This window comes from Ambystoma mexicanum, chromosome 7q (genome assembly GCF_040938575.1).
Source record: "Ambystoma mexicanum isolate Mex_15411 chromosome 7q, UKY_AmexF1_1, whole genome shotgun sequence".
Lineage (NCBI taxonomy): Eukaryota > Metazoa > Chordata > Amphibia > Caudata > Ambystomatidae > Ambystoma > Ambystoma mexicanum.
The window spans coordinates 661,335,452-661,359,695 of NC_090941.1; the positions used below are offsets into that span (position 1 = coordinate 661,335,452).

At 41.3% G+C, this 24,244-nt stretch overlaps 1 protein-coding gene across 2 annotated transcripts in view; it reads left to right on the top strand.

The window, feature by feature from the left end:
• The window catches only part of FLT3 (fms related receptor tyrosine kinase 3), an 842,728-nt gene that overhangs the window by 696,939 nt on the left and 121,545 nt on the right, over positions 1-24,244 (top strand). For both annotated transcript variants that reach the window (XM_069639890.1, XM_069639891.1), the window contains exon 19: positions 13,976-14,100. In XM_069639890.1, coding sequence (XP_069495991.1) covers positions 13,976-14,100 — 125 coding nt within the window. The remainder of the gene's footprint in view (positions 1-13,975; positions 14,101-24,244) is intronic.

Consider the following 24,244-nt stretch of genomic DNA (forward strand, 5'->3'; position numbering starts at 1 on the left):
TTTGAAATAGAAATTTAGAGATCAAGAAGATATGATTAGTTAACCTGCCCTTACTTTGACCAACAAACAGTTAGATTCAGCAAGCAGGGTAGTTAGTAGCAGGAGAACAGGTAGCGCGATCACGACTTCACTTCCAGTGCTTAGAGATGTTCACAGGTAGCAAGATGATGAGATGACTTTCAGTGTCACGAGTTGACTTGCAGTGCTCACAGATGTTCTCATGATAAATATCAAGGGGTTTATAAAGAATTAGAAAGGTGGGTGTGTATGTGAATGAGTGACGTGTATATGGCGTGGTCTTATGTGGATAGCAGGTGCACCGACTGCTTCAGGGGAGCCTGCCTGGAGACACTGGGTGTGGGAAGGCCATGTGAACAATGGCCCCTGCGAGAAAGATACCTTTGAAGTGTATATGGTGTTTGGCACCTTGGCCGTTCCCATCCCTGCCAGCTCCCTTGGCAGTGCACATCCACAGGTGCGAACAACTGTTGATAATGGAGGGGGGATGGATGGGCATGAGGCGTGCAGACAAGGGCCGGAACACCGCTGAAGGGAGAGACACACTTATGTGGATTGCAGGGGCACGGTCTGCTTCAGGGGAGCCTGCCTGGAGACACTGGGTCAGGGGAGGCCATGTGAACAACAGCCCCTGCACGGAAGATAACCTTTGAAGTGTTCATGGTGTTTGGCACCTTGGCCATTCCCATCCCTGCCAGCCCCCTTGGCAGGTGCACATCCACTGGTACGAACTGCCGTTGATAATGGAGGGGGGATGGATGGGCATGAGGCATGCAGACAAGGCCCGGAACACCGCTGAAGGAAGAGACACACTTATGTGGACTGCAAGGGCACGGACTGCTTCAGGGGAGCCTGCCTGGAGACACTGGTTCTGGCTAGGCCATGTGTACAATGGCCCCTGCGCATAACATACATTTGAAGTGTAAATGGTGTTTGGCACCTTGGCCGTTCCCACCCAGTCAGCCCTGCCAGGACAAGTGAGGGTGTCCTTGATTCACTGGAAAATTGAAACAACCATTCATAAAAGTTCAGTTGTATTTTATTTTGTTGCTGATGTTGATGGCACAAATGTACTACACATTCTGTACTTCGGGTTCCAGCACAGTGTGGGAAAATCCCCTGTACTGACCGCTGTCACTGGGGAATGTGTCTCTAATGGCACCAATGACACGGACGGGTATTACTCGTCGAACGCGGTGTCCAAGCCTCCCATGAAGCCACCATGTAAACGCACTATAGGCCACCAACCTGTACCACCTGTGGAAGAGAAAGCTACAAACTGTATTTAAATGAAGATAAGTGTATCAAACCTTAGTTAAAAATGCAATCTTGTATCCTATGGCATTGTTGCAAGTACAAATGTTACTTCACAGATCAATCAACTTGGGCTTTAAAGTGTAGACACATTACAAAAGTGAACAACTATGCATTCCATTACATTTGGGACACAGAGAAATATTGTTTCTCGGTTGTATGTGAAAAACACATAAAATGACCACTATGATTTCCCCAAATCACGAGTGATGTATAGAATTGCAAAACTAAATTCATTTGGCAGTGATAGATCAAAGTTACGACAATATAGGAGACAAACATGAAATGTTAGTGGCCTAAGTGACATCACATCTAGAGTACACTTACTCGTTACTTGGATTGCGAGGGCGAACTGTTGCGCGAAGTTCATGCATAAGCACCATCATAATCCTTAACACGGACCATGTGAGGCAGGCTGCCCTGAAGTCATGCAGCTCGGTAATGCATTGCGGCCGTGCCTCGTCTTGCCAAATGTAGGTGAAGCATCCAGAGTTTTCTCGGCAGCAGCAGTTCTCCTCCTCGGTTGGCATGACCTTGCACCGATTGCAGGTACACCAGGTGGAGACGTCGTCCATGCGACTAGGCTCAGGCTCTTGATCTGATGATTCGCCCTCCCAACTGTTGTCCGATGTCCCATCGTTTCCGCATCTTTCTTTTTCAAGTAATTCTGCCTGGGAATACTCCGGCTCGTACTGGTAGGGCTGTATTGTTGCCATTATGCGACAAAATTTAAATAGATAGTAATGATAGTACTGGTATATATTCGCACGGGCTGCGAGCAACGAAGATAGCTGAACAGAGCAGAAACGAGCCACAGGATACACAAAAAAAGATAGAGAAATAATTGAAAAAGCAACCTTGATGTTGTCTGATAAGAAGCGGTCTGTTCATACTTATTGAGGAAAGAGGCGTCCTGCCATTTCCATGGCGACATGTCATTAGGTGACATTTCAACAACAACACATCTTTTGGATGAGAATACATCCATTTTAGCATGTCCTTTCTACTTGAAAACATTCAAATTCAGATTAAAACCAATGATCTATCTCTTCGTTGAGCACCAAGGCAATTGTTAATTTTGCATGCTCACCACCGATTGGTTGATAATATGTCTGAACTGTGCATTTTTTCTCTGGTAATGCTGCTGTCAGCAATGGCTGATGTGGCTCTAGCAAACACGTACCTGACAAATTGACTCTCATACTCTCAACCAGAGAAACAGCGACATAGAGTGAGACAGAGAAATAGAGACAGAAAGACAGAGAGAGAGGCAGAGACACAGAGAGAGAGCGAGAGAGAGACAGAGAGAAAAAGAGAGAGAGCACATGCACTTGGGAGTACTTGCTTGATTTATGAGTCACTTGATACAGCTGGTGGATTAATTATTCACACTCATTACAATTCACATGGGGATGAATAAAGGTTATGTCTTAAAGATTCTGTGCAAAAGTGTCCCTACTGAACGGGTGAGATAAAGCTACAGCATACAGACCTCATTAGAGGACTGTACTATTTTTTTTAAATGTTTTTATTTCATTTAGTTTATACAAACTTTTTGAAAAGGTTACATTATCCCTCCTCCTATAATGTGTCGGAGGGCCTTGCAGAGGCAGGTTTTGGCAGCATTACAGTGCATAATGAGAGTTTTTACCACGGCTAGGGTCTTAACTGTCTTATGGTTCTCGTTAATTCCTTCTAGTTCAGTCAACTAACTTTGTTTCCACCGCTTCAGCATCAAAAGACTGCTTTTGATGCAAGTTCACACTTCTTCATCTCCGACACATTGGTATTAGTTTCTGTATGATTTCCATTCCTTTCTTATTGGGATTTTAGCAGAGCCTCTAGAGATTGTAGAAAGTTGGTCAGCCCATATATGTCTTTTTCACGCGGACTGTAGAATTTTCGCCAGAGTTCGTCGCCGCATAGAGTAGAATATTGTCGCACCAGGTCTCCCAAAAGCACAGATCTCATATCTTTCAAGCCTTCGCAATATAGAGTTAAGTGTTTGAGAGTCTCTTGCTGTCTGTTACAGAAGCGACAGCTCAATGTCTCTGTCATTTTTCGTGCCCTGATTGCTTGACTCACCCTGGTGTTAAAGAGATTTAGTCGAAATTTCATATAGATAGCTCGATGTTTTCCATTAGCTGAATTCATCAGGTATTGCAGCGGTTTCTTACGATCTTTAGCCTCAATTGCTGCGTCTTCCATGAGCTTGTGACGATTCCGATCATCAATCGTGGTGCACCAATCGAGCTCCCATAGCTTTTTTTTTACATAGTTTGGGTTATTTTTCAAAGTGACTTGATCTGTACCCAGGAGTGTTAATTGATTGTCACATTCAGTAGCCCATTTACAAAAAAGCGCTTCTTGGTTGCCTTGCAGTGCATCTTGTAAGATCTTAAATTGAGGAGTGCAGTTTGTTAGGATGATTTTCCTGTATATGGATAAAATATTCCATAACACTCGGGCTTGCATAGATATTAGATTGAGTTCATATCGTACGCAAGCACTCGAGATTCCTTTTTGTAGGTGTAGTACTCGCCTCCAGTACTGGTTTTCTAGTTCTGTCCACAACGTTGCTGACACTCCTAGGGCACTTTCAGCGCCATAGATCAATGTTGGTGTTGCTTTTTGATTATAATGGGCTAACACAGGTAACAGGGAGAATTTTCCAAATTTTTTGTTTATAATTACTCCTTGACATGCAAGTTGTTTACATTTTTGTTTAGCATTTTCGACCCATGGTGCATCCGTTATTTTACTGTTGATCCAAGTACCTAGGTACTTTGCCTTACTTACGCATTTCAGATTTTCGTTAGATAATCTCCATTTTGGTGTACATTTCATGTTTCTCTTGTTGGTTCGAGATCTTGGAGTATTATTATTTCCGACTTTGCAGGGTTTTTAGTTTGTTTTTTCTTACATACCCTTCAAGAGCAGATAGTTTTCGTGTTAGACCAATGGGGGTTAGATCCAACAATGCGATGTCGTCCGCATAGAGCATCCAGTTTACAATCATCCCGTTGATTTTTGGTGGGAAAGAGTTGACAGCTTCATGATCTTCTCCAATATCTGACAAAAATAGGCCAAATAGCGTGGCTGCCAATGGGCAGCCTTGTTTCACGCCTTGATTTGTTCTTATTGATTTACTTAAGGTTCCGCAGGCGTCTAACCTGACCTTAATTTCCGTGTCTGTATGGAGCGCTTTTATAGGTTGAAGGTGGTTATCCGGACATTTCCATTTCATTAACTTGTTCCAGAGCATCTCTCAGTCGATGGTGTCGAAAGCGCTGGACAAATCGACAAAAGCCACGTAGATTTTCCTATTTTGGCGAATAGCTTCCATCTTTATGAAATTTAGGATTGTTAAATTCAGCCCACAGCCAACCCCCTTCACAAATCCGGATTGGCGTGGATCGTATCTCTTGGAATCCTGGATCCACTTTAACAGTTGGTTTTGAAGCTGGGTGGCAAAAACTTTCCCCACCACATCTAGCAGGGCTATTGGCCGATAATTCTTTGGATCTGTGCGATCTCCCTTTTTGAAGATGGGTACGACAATAGCACTTCGCCAGGACGATGGAATCATTCGGTTCTGTAAGATCGATCTAAACAATGAGTGGCATAAATCTGCCCAGAGTTCCGGATGTTGTTTTAAGAGATGATTTGTTAAACCATCCGGCCCAGGGGCTCTTGATGTACTCAGATTTTTGATGTTGCAATACATATCTTCTTTCTTTATTTCGATTGACCACTCAGACTCTGCAGTGGATGGTACAATTCCTTTGGCGGTGTCATTGTAGAAAATTTCAGTGTAATGTTTTATCCATATTTCTTCCGAAATTATGGATTTTATAATTGCTCCTTGGGGACTTGAGATGTTATTCAGGTATGCCCAAAAGTCCCTTATATTTCGATTAGCAAGCGTTGTCATCATGCTTTCTGCATCTCTTTGCAACATTATGTGTTTATGGCTGATTAGCCAGTTCTTATACATTTGTTTCAGTTGTTTTATTTTGCTTTTGCTGGTTGGATCAGTTTTATTCTTTATCAATCTTAGGTCTTTGTTCAATTTTTTTTTCCTTAGATTAAGCTCAGCATCCCATATATGACGTTGTGAAAAATCAGATCTATTTTTGTGGATTTTCTTCTCTCGATAAGTTTCCAAGAGAGTAGTGTATTCAATTTTATCTGGATCTTGTTTTGCTTCTAATGATGTCCGCAGTGAGATTATTTGGGTCGCGTTTAGTCGTAGTCTATTGCGGCCTGGTCCCACTTCAAGAGCAGTTTTTACTGCATCGCTTGTTCTCCCGCATTGTTGTGGTTTCACATACAGCTTAACTAGGCTGTGATCACTAGATTTCATTTCGATGATGTTTAGCCATTTTACTTCACTTCTTAGCTTTCCATTTACGAACATAGTCAATTGTTGAGCTTGACTCATTTCTTCGCCATGTCGGTTGGGTGGGGATATCTCCTGTTGTCTGTCCGTTTAGCATCTGTAGATTCCATGCGTTCATTTCTAGCATCCAGAGTGCTGCCGCATGTCCATCTTTGGTTTTTTTCTCATCGTGCTCATTATGGTTTTTATCTTGGAAACAATTTATGTTGAGATTGCCACATATTAAAATGTGTACATCTTTTTCATGTCTTTTAATTTCGCAGATGATTTCCGAAATTGTTTCAATGAAATTTTCCACTTGTATGGCAGCATGTTGCCAGTAGATATTTACCAGTATTAGCACGTTCTCCTCTGTGCCATGTCTCACCGGGAATTTGATTTTGCATACTTGTACATACGATGATACATTAGTTGATGATAAAATACGTATGCCACTTTTGATTTTTGCAAGGATCGCCATCCCTGACATGGGGCGTCCTTTATTCTCTTTGATCGCTGGGTTAAACGCAATTTCAAATCCTTCTGAAATGGGTGGTTGCATTAACCAGGTCTCTTGCAGGCAAAGTAAATCTACGTCCCGCAGTTCCTTGGGTATGTTTCCAAATAGATGCGTATGCCCTCGCGTGTTCCATGAGGCTACGCATGTATTGCCAGGATCCTTGGGATTTAGACATTAGCTGTTTTTAGTGATGTTGATCGTTTTAGCGACCCAGGTCCAGTCAAGATCTTCGTTTCGTAAACTGGTATTCTTCTGTATTTCAGTGTTTATGTTCACATCTGTTACTATATTGCAGTCGATGATCTGATTTTGTGTTTCATCACTGTTTGTTCTCGTGACAGAGACAAATTTGCTCTCTAAGCTACTATTTTCGCCTTGGTGTCGAGGCCCATAGTTAGATCTTGTTTCATATTTTGGAGGAGATTTTAAGTCTCTCGATCGCTCTTTCTCTTTTTGGTTCCAGATTTCATTTATGTCAAATCCCAATGAGTTCAAGATCGTACCCACGTTTAATAATGAGTCACAAATGATTTTTGAGGCTATGTGTAATATTACACAGTCGTTAATGTTTTCCTTTTCAAATTCTACCACTTGGATGTCTTCAGAGACCACAGTTCTTAATTGTGGTATGTGGTGTAATAGGTTCATCACATTTTTCCTGTTTAGTAAGAGTCCATCTCTTTCTCTTACTATTCGCTCAAGTCGCAAAAGATATTTCCCTTTTGTTTTGTTATTTCTCACTTGACGATATTGACGGTCAGAGTCGTTGCAGATATCAGAGTTCTTTTTTGAGTGATTATGCCTAGTCTCTGACAATGGTTGCGGATGGTCACATGGTCTCTTTGATTGCGAGAATAGATCTTTAGACAGCTTCTGAGAGTGGCATTCAGATTTGTTCATGTACAGAACTCCACATCTTTCTTCAATCTTTGGTAGAGCTTTGGTTAAGCCAACATCCATTAAAGCCATTTTTGCCTCAAGTGCTCCAAATTATTGCTCATATTTCCACAAATTCGTATTTCGAGTAGTGGACTTCATGTCAGATTGATCTCGTTTCATCGAGGTCAATAGTAATATTCTTTTAGCTTCAAGTGTGATGAATTTTTTAGATGAGTCTACTGCTAAGAGTGGCGAATCACCATCATGTTTCGATGGATCTATAGTTACACCTCTTTGCGGATTTACAAGTTTCACACTCGGGATACAGCTTAAGTTGGAGTTAGTTCCATTTTCAGAAACAATTGGTGGCATATTTGGCATAGTCTCTTTTGCAGATGTTATAACTTCATCTAATGGAGCAGTGAGGTCGATGTTAATTAGGCCATCAGTAGGTGCACGTTCTTCATTCAGTACTAAATCAGGGATCTCGGTCAGGCTGCCTTTGTCTGTTTCACATTCATCATACGTCGAGAAGTTTAATAGATCTTCGGTAGAGCTCTCAACGGCCATTGGCTCATCATTTGATGCCTCGATGTTATCCCTTTGGTTGAAATTTGCAGAAGCTATTTGAGTGGCAATATTGGCCTTTACCAAAGGACCCGCTGCATGCTTAGATGAAGTTGTGAAGCTAAAGCTTTTGATGTTCCTTAGAAACGAACGCACACTTGCTCTAGTTCGCATTTTCCTTTTCTTCATGGTTTTCATTTGTTTCTCATCTTTTGTTCCCACTATTTTAAGATTTTTTTCTGGCTCCGTTCTCTTTGGGTCAAAAATTGCGAACACTTCTTTTGAAGTCGCTTTTGCTTTCTTTGACATAACATCCTCTACCTCGTTCTCTTTACAGTTTTCCAGGTTATGATTATCTTTAGACTTGGTAGCCAGATTGGCTTCCAATTGATTAGCATCTAGGGCATCTTCACTCGCCGCATTTTTATTCTGATTAGTCACTGAACCTCCATTTCCAGGTGGCAGCGGTGTTGGAACAGCCGTACTTTTAGGATACATCACTTGTGATCGAGGTAAATTCAACTTTTTTTTCTTTCCAGTACTTGCAAGAGCGCCATTTATTACACCAGGTTTCTCACTCGGTTGGACGGCCTTGTTGTTACTAGTTGGATCATTTAATCGTTTCAGTTTTTGTTTGCATTTAGTTGGTCTGTCGTTCATACGATCTTCTCCATTGCTTAATTCTTGTTGGTTCGTCTTTACAGCTTTTCCCATTTACGGGACTGCGGATTCCATATTAGGATCATTTGAATTAGTAATCGATGTTATTTTCACACTGTCGTCCAGTTGCTCTCTGTTCTCATTTAGTTCCATCTCGGTGGATGTGGGATTCAACTTCTGTTGTTTTAACAGGGCGATCGCTTCTCTTGCTACTTCTGCAAATAGTCGTTTGTCGAGAGCACTGTTTTTGGTGTGTTCCAGTATGATTTTCACATTTGTTTCAGCTCTTAAGTGGTCATCTTGCCGTGCTTGTTTTGTAGTTTTCAGATCTTGCTCTACGTTGATCATTTTTGTGTTCATCATAGCTAAAAGTGTTGCTTGATCTCTCAAGGGCTCATTCAGTTGTTCATATAGTTTCATATACGGCACCATGGATATGGTATGTGCGGACATTATAAGTGCATTCAGATCTCTGGAGATTTCTTTCGATAGGCGTTCTGCCATATTTTGTGTTTGGAAGTTTGATTTGTTGTTGGTTGTTCATCCTTAGTTTGGTTGTTTTTGACATTTCTTTCCGACGCTTCTTTTTCTTTGTGGAGAAATTTTGTATAAGGGGATCAGCAGAAAGCGGCACAAAGTATGACTCAAGTCCAGGACAATCCAGACCCGCTGCTTCTCGCATCTCGGCATGTCTTTTTTGCGATGTGAACAGCTGGTCTCTATGGTCATCACCTAAGGAATCAAGTCTTTTCCTTTTAGGCATCGGTTTAAGCCACAGGTTCTGTTTTTCATGGGATTCTTGGATTTCAGATCGTAAGTTCACAATATTCTTCGTATTTTCCACTCGGAGCTCCATTTGGGGCTCGACTTCTTGTTCTTTTTGTAATTCAGTGGAGTTTGCTTCCGCTTTGTTTTGAGCAGTATACTTACTTCCCATTCTAGTATTTATTTGAATTAGATCTTTTAGTACTTTGTCCACAGCAGCGATCGAACTGCGTCGATTCGGGCTTCTAGTGATACAAGCTAGTTGGTCAGATAGACAAGCTGGGTTAGACCACATCACATTGTTTTGCAAGCCAGTTGTGCCGGCTGCTAACAGTTCACTTCTGGGATTAAGTAAATTGTCATTTATGCACCTTTCGCTTTGCGTTTGGACACGGTGGGTTGATGTAATAGAGTCTTTACAGCCTAATTCAGTGTCCTCATCAGGTTCCTCGTCAAACGATCGATTAGGGCTCTCTTCACTTTCACTCTCTCTCTCACTCTCCCCAGATCTGACTTTACAGTCACTTAAAGAGTGAACCCTTGACTGGAAAGTCGTGATAGATAGAGTCTCATAAGCTCCAGTTTTATTAGGGCAGTGATGGTCTGATGAGTTTGTGTGTCACTAAGAATTTCTTTGTTTCCTACATTATCATCAGTAGCAAGGTCAACAACAACCTCTGAGAATACTTCAGGCATAACAGGGCTCTTGTTTACTCTCTCGTCATTTGTCTCGTGGGTTATATTAGTTATGTCACTCGCTGTATGTATTGGTGAGAGAGCCTGAGATGTAGAGGGGATGAAGGGAGTAGGGGGGGGGGCTATAGCCATAGCAAGTAAGGGAGAGCTACTGGCTCGACAGTCAAAAAAGGTTTCAGAGTTAGTTGAAGAAATAGAAGCACAGGTCCTTTTGCGGGACCTGCTACAGCTTACCGGCGGTACCACTCTCAGTTCCATTGGCGTGCTTCCACAGGCAGCAGCAGCCAAGCAGCAGCGTTGCTGTCTCGTAAGCGGATGCACTCCTCCATCGAAGGTACTGCGGCCGCTTCGGTCAGGAAGAGACCCGAGGGCCCTGGCTCATTCATTCGTCTTTCAGAAAACGCAAAATCGATGTTCGGTTTTGAGAGGACGGTAGTTTTGGAGATTCGGAGGGTGAGTGCAGTATGTGCAGTGTGCCTTGCACCTCAGGCAACACTCAACTTCACTCAATAGCACAAGTGTTGGCAGGATACCATATGGGGATCAAAGAGGTGATTCCTCCGCAGTCTCCCCTAGGCTCCGCCAGCGCCGAACAGCCGCACAACAGCCGGTGGACTTCACTCCTAACGGGCTTAACGCCGCAAGGGTGCGCTCGCCCTGTTTTCAATGGCAGGCGGTGTCACGTGAGCAGTCACGTGAGCGTCACGATGCTCCTCCCCCTCCAGGGAGTGGGTGTCGGTGTCGGTGAGGCGCAAGTTAAGGAAACTCCCAGCGCTATTCTCCCACAGCCAGCACAGGTACAGATGTTCGTTTGCCTTTCACATCAGGTTCACTGCAAGGAGAAAGTCAGGACTGTACTATACTGCCTAAGATGTGAGACACAGACCCCCAACTGAAAGCATACATCTAAGGAAGACTATGTTGGCCAAAGAATATTGAGAGAAAAAGGCAGTCTGCAAGACTTTGGGCCTAATATTGCCATTTGCCAACTGCCACCTATTTCCCTTGCAGAGCCACCTGAATCTTGGGCTGTTCTTAAGGGAATGATACCAAGAGACATGATCTATGAGAGAGAAACACACAGGGAACACCATGTACCTTGGGCCAGCAGGCAAACAGGCCTGACTCTATCCTTTTGCTACATGCTGCCTCTGCCAAAATACATGGTGCAAATACATCACTGTTATTACAGTACAGATGCTCAGTGACCTAAGGTAGTGCTTGCACATGAATCTTGAACATGTTATCTGTCAGGAGGTCATAATAAATCTATTTCAGGATCATAATCCCTTGAAAATTTCAAAAATATAAATCATATTAGCACATAACCATTTCAATAACTGTTAATAATAGGACATAAAAATAAAAATAAAATGATCCTAAAAATATAAAAGGGACGGCATCTCAATTCAAATGTCCCCTAAAAGTACAACATCAAAAATCCCGGAAAAAGCACATCATACATTCAAAATGGATTTCCTGCCTTAGAAATTCCAGAAGCTGATTCCCCAATGCCAATCTAATCCTTTATCATGGCTTATTTCTTAGCTGAATTGAGGGGGCACTAAATCATTAACGTCATCATGCGGGACCAAGCTTCATGCAAGTAATTTAATGCAGTGTAGGCTACCTAAATATTAATGGCTATTTTCTTGTTAGTCTAACAGATTAATAATTGATCATCAATATTAACAAAGACTTATGGATATCCTTCTATGCTGGGCAAGGAAACAGGAAATGGATAACTATTCCTAGAGGCCATGTACAAAAAGGACAACTCTCCAGTGATTTAGGGGACTATTCTGCCATGGAAGTCTCAGTGAACAATATTAATCCTGAATTTAACAAAATCTGCTCTTTTTCGGACAGAATTGATATAATTAAGGATTAAGGTACTGCTCGGGTTGGCAAATCATTTATGAATTAGCTAATTTCCAAAATGGGACCTATTGTATGTTTTTGCTATGTGATGCCTCAAAAACCAAGTAGCAAATGCACCCTTTATCATCCTCATAATGTTATCCATTACAGCTGTTTCTTTGTTAAGAATGTGGGAAAAACACAGGGCCTCTATGGTTGTCTTGACTTGCAAGTACCATTTCCATGCACAACCGTGTGGTAGATTGAGACAAAGCACGTATTTTCCTGTAAATGTTCTTTGACAATTTTGACAAGCAACTAAGGCCATCAGAAGCCCACGCCTCTATCCTAGCTAATATCGTTGGGACTGGGAGAAATTTTGCCTTCATCAATCCCAACAGTGGAATTATGGAGAACCCCTATTCCATTTTATAAAATATTTTTAATGCACTAAGGAACTGGTTTGTTTTTACGTTGAGTTCCCTAGAATGTGAACACCGCCTTATGTTATCGCTTATGTTTACTACAAAATAATTAAATAAGGAGACAACCTCAATGCAATAGCATTTAAGTGCCATCTTAATACATACTTATTTGCTTTATGTGTACATGTCATAATATTTGTTTTTCTAAACTTGATTTCCAAATCATTGGTAGCAAATAAGTCGTGCAAAATGTGTAAAGATCTATGCAGGCCCATTTCAGTGGTGCCCATTAATATGATATCATCTGCATAAACAAGCTATTGTAAAGGGGAACCTCTCAACCCGGTGGAAAGGTTCTCTGTGTGGTCCAAAATGTCATATTATCAGCCAGGTATACATCGAACAGAGTACTGGCCAGCACACAGTATTGGGTTCAATCCCTGAAGTGAATGTATCCCCCTCAGACAACCCACACACTATCATTTAAATGTACCTGAACACAGGTGTTTTTGTGAGTGGCTGTTTTGCTACTAGAATAGGGAAAACATGGTTGATATGTTTATATGTCGGAAGAAATTGGTGACGATTAATGTGATTTTTCAGTTTGATTGCAATTTTTTTTCCAGGATTCTGCAGAAAACTCGGATTTTGTGTCACAATGATAGTTTACACATGTGTCTGTGTCTATAGGGGAGGTTTTTTTTAGACGGGGGAGTTAAATTATTTTTATTGACGAGGGAGTGGCGCGGGTATTGATGTTCAGGAAAAGAGGAAGCGTAGCATCGGAAAGAGATTGGATGAGTGATGATGGGAGTAGGATATCCTAGAAGTTGCTCTGATGGAATTTACGTTGTTGACTGGGTACTAGGGACGTGATGGGTAAGCGCTGTAATATTTACCATGTAGGGGTTTTATGAGGGAGCATGTCAGTGCTGTGCGATTGAGTGTTCACAAGGTCAATGTTGTGACATATGTTGCTAATTTGCTTCAGCTTGTCGAGTGCTTCATATAAATGTTTGTTGTCACCATTTCCTCACCCTCATCTCATATGCTCCATCTCAGATTGTCTATGGTGCCCCTCCTATATCTTATGTTCTGTGAATCTAAAATCCGCACTTGCCCTGATTTGAGGTTGACGCCTCTTTGTGCTAGTTCACTGTTGTTCTGCATGGTATTGATTTGGTTGCCTTTACCACCAAATGATGCTCCTCAGTCATGGCGGTACTCACCTCTCTGAGGCATTCTTCCCTTTATCTTCAAGGATGGCCTTGTCACCTCAACCCTGCCCCATCTCAGGGCTCTGCTGCACTGGTATTTGCCTGTTAATAAACAGGCAGTTCATATATTTGGCCCTAGACTTCAAATAAGAATCCATTAGGTGGACCCAAAAATACTACTAAGGCTGCCCTGCAATCCTGCGCCTGGACTTTCAATCAGTTAGTGTCTGTGCAAACAGTAAACTGTTGTATTTCTAGTGTAAGTGTATGGTAGCCACAGTAGAAGATGGAGAACGGCATTGCTTTTACTTCTAAGAAAATTCTGGTTCTACAAAGCAGTACTGCCGACATCTTAAGTTCTGTTTCTTGGAACACATTTGAAGTGGGAGCGTGTGTGTATGTAGGCCTTGCTAATTAGGTAACACTTTCTCAGTTTAGATGGGCAGCTCACTATCTTGCTCCTCACCAAATGACTTACTGATTTAGCCTGAAGGAGCTCACAATTTTGTTTTAGAATGATTGGCGTTTCTTTTCAGTCTCAGATTTTTTTCTCTGACGACATTTGGCATAAAAGTGGATCTATTTCAGAAAGTAATTCTGCCAGGAATCACCACTGCTATTGTGCCTACTCAGAGAGAGTACTACTTGTGAAGGAACTGTTCTTCTCCCACAGAGGCTTTGGCATATGAAAACCGAAGAGGAAATGAGGAAGACGAATTAAATGTGCTCACCTTTGAAGATCTCCTTTGCTTTTCATATCAGGTGGCTAAAGGAATGGAGTTTCTTGGCTCCAAACAGGTACGTACGTGTGTATGGGAAATGGCTGCTCTATTTGTACTCCAGTCAGATGTTCACTGAACATTGAAATGTTAGCGGGCTATTGTAAACAATGATCTATAAAATGGCTGTAACCACTGTTGCAAGCAATGCCTAGTGTTCGTTCCAATATCCTGCATGGATGCGTCTCCTTCTTCCACCTTGAGAAGGGGGGCCCTGGGCGATGGAGGCAGCCAGGTGTTTTGATGTTTATGCTAGTGGAGCAGCCTAGGGAATGCACAATTACTGGAAGAGTGATCATCCAAAACAATCCCTGTGGATTGTTTTGGATGATACAAGACTTTTTTGGCATTCCCTACTTACGATAGGGGAGTTTTCGTAGGACAGGTCGAGTAACATTTGCAAAGGGTATGTTGCTGATACAATGTTCATTCGCTGCTAGTATTGCTGAAGTTGCAAGCGTAGGTCAGTTATTCAATGTAATGGGTGGTTTGTGCATTTTTGGGAAAGTTATGGAGGGACAGTTGGGATTGGTTGGCGTACAGTCAAGCTAGCCTGGGGAGGAGGTGGGTATGGTGTGCAGTGAGATGGGATATTGCAATATGCGATATATTTGAGGAAAAGGAAAAGGTTTGCTGGTGTATTTGAAGGGTAAGGGGTGTTGAGGGGATAGATCGTAATTGAAGGAGGGTGGTGTTTGGGGTGCTTCATGAATTAGCACATTCATATGGACCTTTTAGTCTGGAAAGTCATAAACTAGATTAGCGTTGAATTATGAGCTTTGATCTGTCACCTTAAAGCAACCATTTCCAGTTAAATTGTAACTTTGGACTATGCTACTCTCCCAACACTCCTTCAATGTTCCAGGCACCTTCACTTACAGTCTACTCAGCTGATGCCTGTCAGCGCAGGGCCTCTGTGACATATCTACCTAATACTGTGATAGCAGATGATTTTGGACTATTTTATAATGATGCTTGATGCTAACTGCTGTTATTGTCCCTTACACTTGTTATGGTCTCTCTGATTCCACTTGGGCTCATAACTCTGGTGTGGGCTATTAATACCTGTTGCAGCCCTCCCCATTGGCTCTGGTGGCTTATTGTTCAAATGCTGCAATCAATTGATCGGCATTTGGTCAATAACTGCATAGAGAGTACCATACTTCTGATTTTTTCTTGATGATGTTCCTCTGATGAATTCCCAACTCTGTTCCTTTGCCGACTTCTCATACATTACAATCCTGTGCCCCTTTTACAGATGAGGCACTGCTGTATACCTTTCTTTTTTGAGAATGAAGGCAGGGTGTTACTTTGACATGCATGCCCACAGAGGAATCACCAGACCACACAAAATTGAGCTTATTAAACAGAACCTCAACAGACGGCCACTGCTGAGCACGATATCCTGAAATGCAGAAAAAAGACGCAAAAGATCAGGAAATCTACAATAGGCTTTTATTCATCTTCTACATACATAAAGTGCAGAAAGAACCGACGTGTCGCTGTTTACACAGCTTATTCATGGCCATGACAAACAAGGTAGGACTAATTAATATACCCTACCCACACACAACTTCAAAATCCATATTTACTGGTGCAAACACGTAGTCCAACTAGGATACAGAAAACAACTTAAACGATCAAAAAAGACAGCGCAAAAAAGTAAAATAAAGTGCTTAGTGCTTGAACATGCACTTTAAAAGGCAAAGTGCATAGTACCATTCAAATTAGGGAAGTTCGAATGTAGTTTCAAAAAAGAGCCATTGACCATTATTCACAAACAAATGTTCTCAAAATGCCTAAAATTGTTAACAGCTGAATATGACACAACAATGTGAACTTGCACAGATGAAAAAATAAGAAGCATGAGTGGATCACAACGAATTACAAATTGCGAGAAAACATTGCCAAATAGCTACAATTCTAAAGTGACAGTGCATTGATCAGTAATCAAACAGTTTTCAAAGCATATAACTGAATAACACACAAGGTGGCCAGCTTTATAGGCAATTTATGTGTGCATAATGCATTAATACTAACACATCTGCATCATAGCCAGCGAATAGAATTGTACAATTATAAACGACACTGTAACAAAACTCACACATTGCGAATGGACCAGATGCAGAAATAAGAGACACATGTTGAATCACACAAAATTGCAAGTAAAGAAACACATCAAATAGTTAAAATACAAACGTCACAGTGCATTGGTAAGTAATCTGAAGACCAGTTTTCAGTGCATAATACTATTATGCTAAATACAACACATCCTAACTAGTTTATAATATTTAAACCAGTTTATAGTGCATAGTGCTTTTATACTGAGTAAGCCGCAAGATAGCTCACATCATTGCAGATGGCACGAAAACATAGAGAGAAACAATTATTGACAAAGTAACAGTGCAAAAGACCTAATATACCGCAATTCGTCACGAAACTGCTGAAAATTAAGCTCTTTGGATACATGCCTTAATTCTGGACCCGAGAGCACACACAGAAGACACCTTTCCATGGCAAGCATGAAACCATAAGCATGGCCATCAACAGAAACAGACAATAACACTACATGCCAAACTTCACTTGTGTTAAATGAGTCTAGCTACCAGGCTACAAAGGGTAAGTTCTATCTTTCCTTTTCACGGATGTGGTTGGACTTGGACTAGTCCAATCGTTTTCAGCAAATGTCTATTTTGATTATAAAATTCCACAAAATGGGTTGCTACTAGATACTTCTCATCTTTTGACATGATAGCACGGCGATGTTAAAGAGTCCATAGACCACAATATCTGAGTTGCAATCAATTCCTGAGTTGATATAGTGTGTCCAGTTTAAGTCTCTGACCTCGAAACAGTTGCTCTTGATCATTTGTGGAAAAATACTGCAAGCCCCACAAGGGAAACAGCCTTTTTGTAATTGCAGCCGATTCGTTGGTTTAACCACCTCTAAATGACTGCGTAATGTGAAGGCATCATGAAGCAAGACACAGACAACAGATTCAATATTTACAAAAAACACTTTTATTAACTTAATGTCAGGATGGAAAAAGGCCTAATTTGCCCTATACTATGGTGGGATTTCCCTACCTAAATAAAACGAAGGAACGTCTGAATCAAAGAGTTCAACTGAAGAATTTGTCTGTGTCCAAAACATATCTTGCCCTCACAACTAATATGTACAATGTGTAGGGATGTCAGCAACCAAACGAAGCAGTATCCAACATAAGGTTGTGAGCCTCTTCCAGCTCTCAGCTTTCTTTCTGCTCCCTTCCCCAAGCATAAAGCAGTTTCAACAAAAAGTCTCAAAGTTATTTCTCTTGAGCTCAGGATAATATAGTTTTAACCAGTACTCGGGGTTCCCTTACCCAAATTCCGAGTAACACAGTTCGAAGCACCAAAAAGAATCTTGGTCGCAGGTCAATAAAGGGTTCAAGTCTCAGGGCTCCCTTCACCAAGACTTAATTTCACACAAAAATGTCCACTGTCTCTTTAAAGTTTGTTGTCACTCTTGTGTCTTCTTTGTATTTTGTAATTGTGACTATGTTAAAATAATCTTCAAGCTTTGTTTCAATATTTAAAGTTTCTTTAGGATACAGCACAATTAATTTCACTTGTAGGTAGAGCATCATTCATTTTCAATATACAGCAGATAATGGTTTTACTTGAAATTTAAGTTCCACAAAGAAACAAAGAATGTATTTAGTTTGGTCTTCAATAGGCACGGGTTACCCTTGTTAAGATTTTCATTCAGTGCAATATTCATTAAACATAGTGTGTATACATTTTGGTCTTCAATAGGCATGGGTTGCACTTGTTAAGATTTTCATTCAGTTTGATACTCAAAAAGCACATGGTTTGTATTGAGAATGCCTTTCATTCATCCCGTGGAATAAAATGTCTTTAATTCACTTCAAAAGTAATGTATAACCTTCGAAGACCTTCAAAAACATGTTTTCTCCCACACGCAACCACTCTGATATAAAGTATTCTCAGATATTTAATATTGAACAATGGATTGAATTGGCGACCTTTGAAAACGTGTTTCTTAAAACATGCGACCACTTCGATACAAAGTATTCTATTCCTCAAATAACTCAGTGTAATGCTTTTGCAAAGGGTTTCTCAATGGATAGAAACTCACTATTCACGTTCAAAGGCTTCACAGCAGTCTGGATCAGGCGGCCTTCTGCTCCTCACGTCCGGGGTCTCGCACCTTCCCCTTAGGCACCCCTGTGTCCATGTCTTGGCACAGGGGAACGAGCATCTTGAACGTACATCTAAGGGACAGCCTCTCCACATGGCTCCCTTTGTAATGTTCAGTTCTTTGTACGGAGTCGCAGCTCACACGCTACACTTGCACCGGCCTTCCTGCTGCTGCTCCACACATAGGTTTCCCCGTTGTCTCTCATACTGCTGGGCTGGTCTCCTTTTATACACCTGCAGCACCATGACAGCCTGCAGGTGTGAGTATTCAATTATCCCTGCCAGATCACAATTAATGGGATATTCCTCACCGTGACAGCTCTTAGCGGGCATCTTCTTCGTCCCAGTACCAGAGTGGTGGAAGGGCATGGTCTACATTGGTCTTAGTTGCTTCTTCTTCATTCCAGTACTGTCAAGTGTCAAATGGGGAGAAATGAAGGGAATGGGCTTATAACAGCCCATGAAGAGGGGAGGAGGGCTGCGTTGGTCACTAACAGGAAAAGGGGGATACCATGTCTTGTCCAAGGGCACCCCACTTCTAGTCCCCAAGATCCTCCCTCGCTTCTACGCCCCCAGGGTCGGGATCCAATAGTGATGGTCTTTCCCTGGCCACCTGCATAGATGATCCAAGGGTTTTAGTAGTGAGAATACCCTAAGGTTACTAAATCACCAATGCTCATCTCGCATCTGTAGGTTACTTGTGCTTGTGAATGCAGCACTTTTTTCAAATCAATATCCTTCAAAAGCAGATGCCAATGCTTACTCACAATTTTGTGAACCTCTCTGGATTGTAAGCCATATGATGTAATTAACCTTTTTTTTTCAAATGTAGATGAAACATCTTTATTTGACTTTAAAAGATTTTGGCTTGATCGTAAATCAGTTTTATTTTAGGATTTGGTTAATATTTATTGAGACAACCAAAATCTGGCAGTCATGGCATTACAAGCAGATGATTCAAAGTCAGAGACATGTGAACAATTACGCTTTGCTCTAATAAAATTCATGCCAAATACATATTTCTGTGGCCGGCACTTCATGGTCGCATGAAAGAATCCACTGGAACATTAACCTCCACTTTGTGACAGCAGGAGTGATCCTTTACTTCCACTGATGTTTGAAACCCTCGAAAACATGCACAACTTGCATCCATTATTATAGCTGGAGAGACTGTATATTTGGCAACTGGTTTGAGCCAATACTATCTACGCACTCCAGAAAGCAAACATCAGAGGCAGCATGTCCTGAGGAAAACATTCGCACATGCTGATTGGGGCATTGTTGAAATTAGGAAGGAGGGAACAGCACGAAACCCGTCTGCAAGAGCTGAGAATACACTTTGAAGACAATTACACATTTGTACATTGTCTCACCTCGTAGACATTGGCATAATGACAAAAATGCTATTTGACTGCTATTCAATCTAATTTGTCTATTTTGATTTGAAGAACTTAAGGTTTTAGTTTGTGAATGAATTTGGAGTTCTAATCCACATTGATAAGGAGGTGACGGTACTCTTTCCACATTCTATTTTTAAATAGGGGATGCACTTTTTTGTGCTTTCTGGCCCACTGCACTTTATAGATTGACTGTGTATTTTTGACATGTGTTTTCGGTTTACAACCATTCTTTGTTTGTGCTAAAGCCAGCAGAAACTGTTTCAAAAATGAGTTAAATTAATTCTATTTAACCTTTTTGAATCATACCTTCATTCCATTTCCGTTGTGTGATTTTAGATGAATCTTATCCTGTCAGATGTAGATGAAACATCTTTATTGGACTTTGAGAGATTTGGTCTCTGATCGTAAATCAGTTTTTGGGGGATTTGGTTAATATTTCTTAAGAGTAACCCAAATCTGACAGTCATGGCATCCCAAGTAGAGTAGAAACATGAACAATTATGCTTTGCTCTAAACAAATCTAGCAAATGGAACATTGTTGAAAGTACTGGGGGGATGGCAAATGGAACATTGTTGAAAGTCCTGGCGGATGACAAGATTTTGCATGCAAGATGGAATTACCAGCAGTGGGTTTACTATTCATAGATATATGAATCACTCCTCCTATTACATATATCTTAGGATATAGAAATTTGATACACCCCGTACACATGCACTCAACACATTTCAGGTTTAGATTGTTCTGATTCAAAAATTGATGGAATAGAAGAAGCTCTGCCAGACTGCCTTGCCAAATTAAAAAACAGGAGAATAAATGTGTCTTTACAGCGAGAAGACATTTTGCCTCCTTCCTGCTCATCGAAGATTCTCAATTCACTTGTTTTTTCCTTTATTCTCTTGTAATCTTCATCCAGCAACTGAAATCTTGTTCTTTTCCACCCATTCCTCCTTTACCATTCTTCCACCTAAACATATCCTCTTTTACCCAACCTTGCATACTCTCTTCTTCTGCTTGTCATCTTGGTGTTATTTTTCCCCCTTCTTTTTGGCTTTTCCCCCCCTTATTCCATTCCTGGCCCGTATCAGTCAATGCCAGCTATACAACATCCACACAACTAGCCCCTTTATAGCTTTTCAAAGTACCAAGAGACTTAAACTGGCGCTGATGCTCACTTGGTTTCATTACTGTACTTTCCTGCTTCGTCTATCTGCCACCACCTTTTCCTCTCTTCAATCCATCTTTCGTTCTGCTAGTGATGGACTCATTTGCTTACCTCCATGTTGTCACATTCCCCCCTTTCCTTGCTTATTTATCTTGCTTCCATTTACTTCTCGTCTCCATTATTGCTATCAGTGTATTATTTTCGAGTGCTTGCATGGTCTGGTTCCTTCCTTTCTATCTTCTCTTGTTTCTCTCTTTAGTCCATCCTGTTCCCTTTGCTCTTCTCACCATCTTTTGGCTGTCCCTCATTCCACTTATGCTGGGTCACGTTTGTTCATTTTCTCTTCTTTCCCCCAAGTGCTGGAATATTCTCCCTCTTTTGGTGGGCTCAGCTACCACTTTTGCTACTTTCTGCTTGTTACTTAAGACTCATTTGCTGTTTCTCTTTAACAAGAGAACACACACATCAGCAAATTACGGTCAATTGTATTTACCCTTACTTGTATGTGTAACCAATGATTACACTTGCACAGTGCTTTATACATTCCCATACATACAAACCGAAGTCCTTGAAAGCTAGAGTTTAATGTATCTGTACCCTTTATCCATTGGAATCAATGTACAAACCCCCCTAGAAATGTTACAAGTATTCTCAATGGGATAAGATCATCAGGTCATCAACCTCCTCATTGCCAGCTTGTGACTTGTCTGGCAGTTTGGATATTAAATATGGGCACAGTCTGAACACTGCTATAGAGACTCTAAAAGCCGAATAAAAACATACATTAGATGATTGGTCCACTAGAAAAAGGTTGGCATCACTCGGCTTTTCAAGAAAAATAAAAAGAGATTTATCGTCACGTAATTAAATACTCTGAACTAAGACAGCATTTAAACTGTTGCCATCTTAATAGTTTTCCTATAGTAGAACAAACTTAGAAGATAAACTTTAAAGAGGCATGTAAAAAATGTATCTGTGGATGTAGAATGTTTGAGAATGTTGACACATTTTACTGATATGTCAGCTTTTATTTCTTAAGAGGAAAATACAGTGAGTCTATATGGTTAAGGGGGAGAAAGGGTGGCGCAGGGCTTTTCAACAGATTATTTACTCGCCACTACTGATAAATATATTTCTTAATTTGAGATGTTGCAATAAAAGTGCTCTCTTCCTGCAGGGGATTTAGATGTGGCGAGCTTTCACTTGCCTTGGATGCCATTAGGCACCTTAGTGGTTAGGCAACTACAGGATTTATTAGACACCAGATATAACAGGCAAATGTTTAGATTGTTTGGCCAAAATGGATGAAGCAGACAGCTGGATCTTGGGGGTGAAATACGAGCATGGGTGGTCATGTGCTGGGGGAGCTGAAATTGTATCTACATTTGCATCCTGCTACAATAACTTCTATACAAGTGACAGAGTCAATCATCCGGCATCTCTTGAAGCCTTCTTTCTGTAATTTCCAATGGGGTGTTTAACAGAACAACAAAAGGAACCCTTAGAGGCAGATTTTACATATTCAGTGGAAGTGTGAAAAGAGCTGAGTGAGATTGTTAGTGGACATCTGCTTGATATGTATCATACCAGTAGAGAAGCTGGCATTCTTTCAGAGGACCTATGGATAGTGTTGATTCATAAATAAATTAAACCCCTGGATTCTTGTAGCTCATACAGACCCGTTTTGCTCAGAGAAACTAAGATCTTATCTAAAGTCCTGGCTAACTGATTGTTTAGAAAGATTGCTGAATTTCTTGCATCCAGATCTATGTCGCTTTATGCCTAATAAGTATGTTCACATGTATTTGAAAAGGCTTTTGGAGTATTGACACTGCCTGGCACTGTCCTGGATCACTCTCTTGTGTTGTGATATGTTGATTCCCACCAAATATTTGATTCTGTTGAATGCTCATTTCTCCAGGCCTTACTAAGTAAGATAGGATTTGGTCTAAATGTTTTGTGTTTCCTGAGATTGCTCTTCTAGGCAACACTGTCAAGGGCAACAGTCAATGGGATTTTGCTGGCCTACTGAGCCAGAACATAGAATTTCCCTGTACTTTGGTGACCTTCTGTTGTATTTGAGCAACCCAGATCCTTCGATTCTGAGAGTGATGCACATAATCAAGGAATTTGGAGTCTACAGTGGTCACCACGTAAATTGGGAGAAATCAATGTGCTATTGTGTTAATGATGAGTGTCCACTGAAAATAGAGCTGATCTTTTTCATATATTTGGGGGTAAGGTGGCCAGAGCCAGAGGGATATTCATCTAACTTAAATGAGGATCCCTAATTGAGCGTTTTCGTGCACATGTCCCTTTGGTGCGTGCTAACCCTCGCATTGATGGGCATGGCAACCTTCTTTAAGATGATCACCATCTCTGAATTCCTCTGTATACTGCAGGTGGCCCCTTGTACCAACCCAAAATTGAAGGCATTAGTGAGAGGGATTAGGAGACTCAGAGTTCTGTACAGATCAGTCTGGAATTGTGCATTGGGCCTATTATACTATTGAGAAATGCATGTCACTGTGATGAATGGATGGTTACAAGAGAGGGGGGATAATCCAGCAACTAAGCTTCACCATGACCGCATGGCACCATGTACTCCAACACTGGTGCTCCATAGTGAACCACCATTATGACTACTACCACTGTCTGGGAAAATGCTGGTACGGTCTTGAAGGAAACACGTGGTTAAAATGAACAAGAAACACAGTTACTCTGCACACTCCCCTGTCAGGCAACATTTACTTACCAGCACTTCAAATAAATCCTATAGTTTGGGAGGTGGATGGAACATGGGGTAAGTAAACTGGGGCATATCATTTCCTTCAATTCTTGCAATTCAGGCACTCCCTGCAGATTCAAATCTAGGGAGCCAGGTGTTGGCATTAGTGGTCAGAAGCAATCTGATTTCTACAATGAAAAACTGAGAATGAACAACACTGGAGACCCTCTGAGCGAACTGAAGACTAAGTGTTAACGGGTCCTTGAGACACTGGAGGAAGAAGACGGCTCAGAAGCTCTCCAGGCAATCAGAGAAATTGTTATTAACACCAGAGTCAGGCTAATTTCCTTCAAATGTCTTCATAGATTTTGTTATTCTCCTGAGAAGGTGATCAAATGGACAGGAGAGAAGGGGATGGACTGCAAATAAACTTTTACGTCACCTCTTCAAAACCTCTACTTGTATCCATTTTAGCATCACATACACAAATGTGGGTATCCGTAGGAGATTTCCTTCACCTTACATCTGGTGCCGACTCTAATACCTTCTGGGGCAATTGCTTATAGCAGAAAGGACTAGTGCACTGAACAGAAGAGAGACATTGACAAGTGCAAATGGCCTTTCATTTTAGCTAGTATTCACAGTGCGGCAGACCTCATTACCCAGACA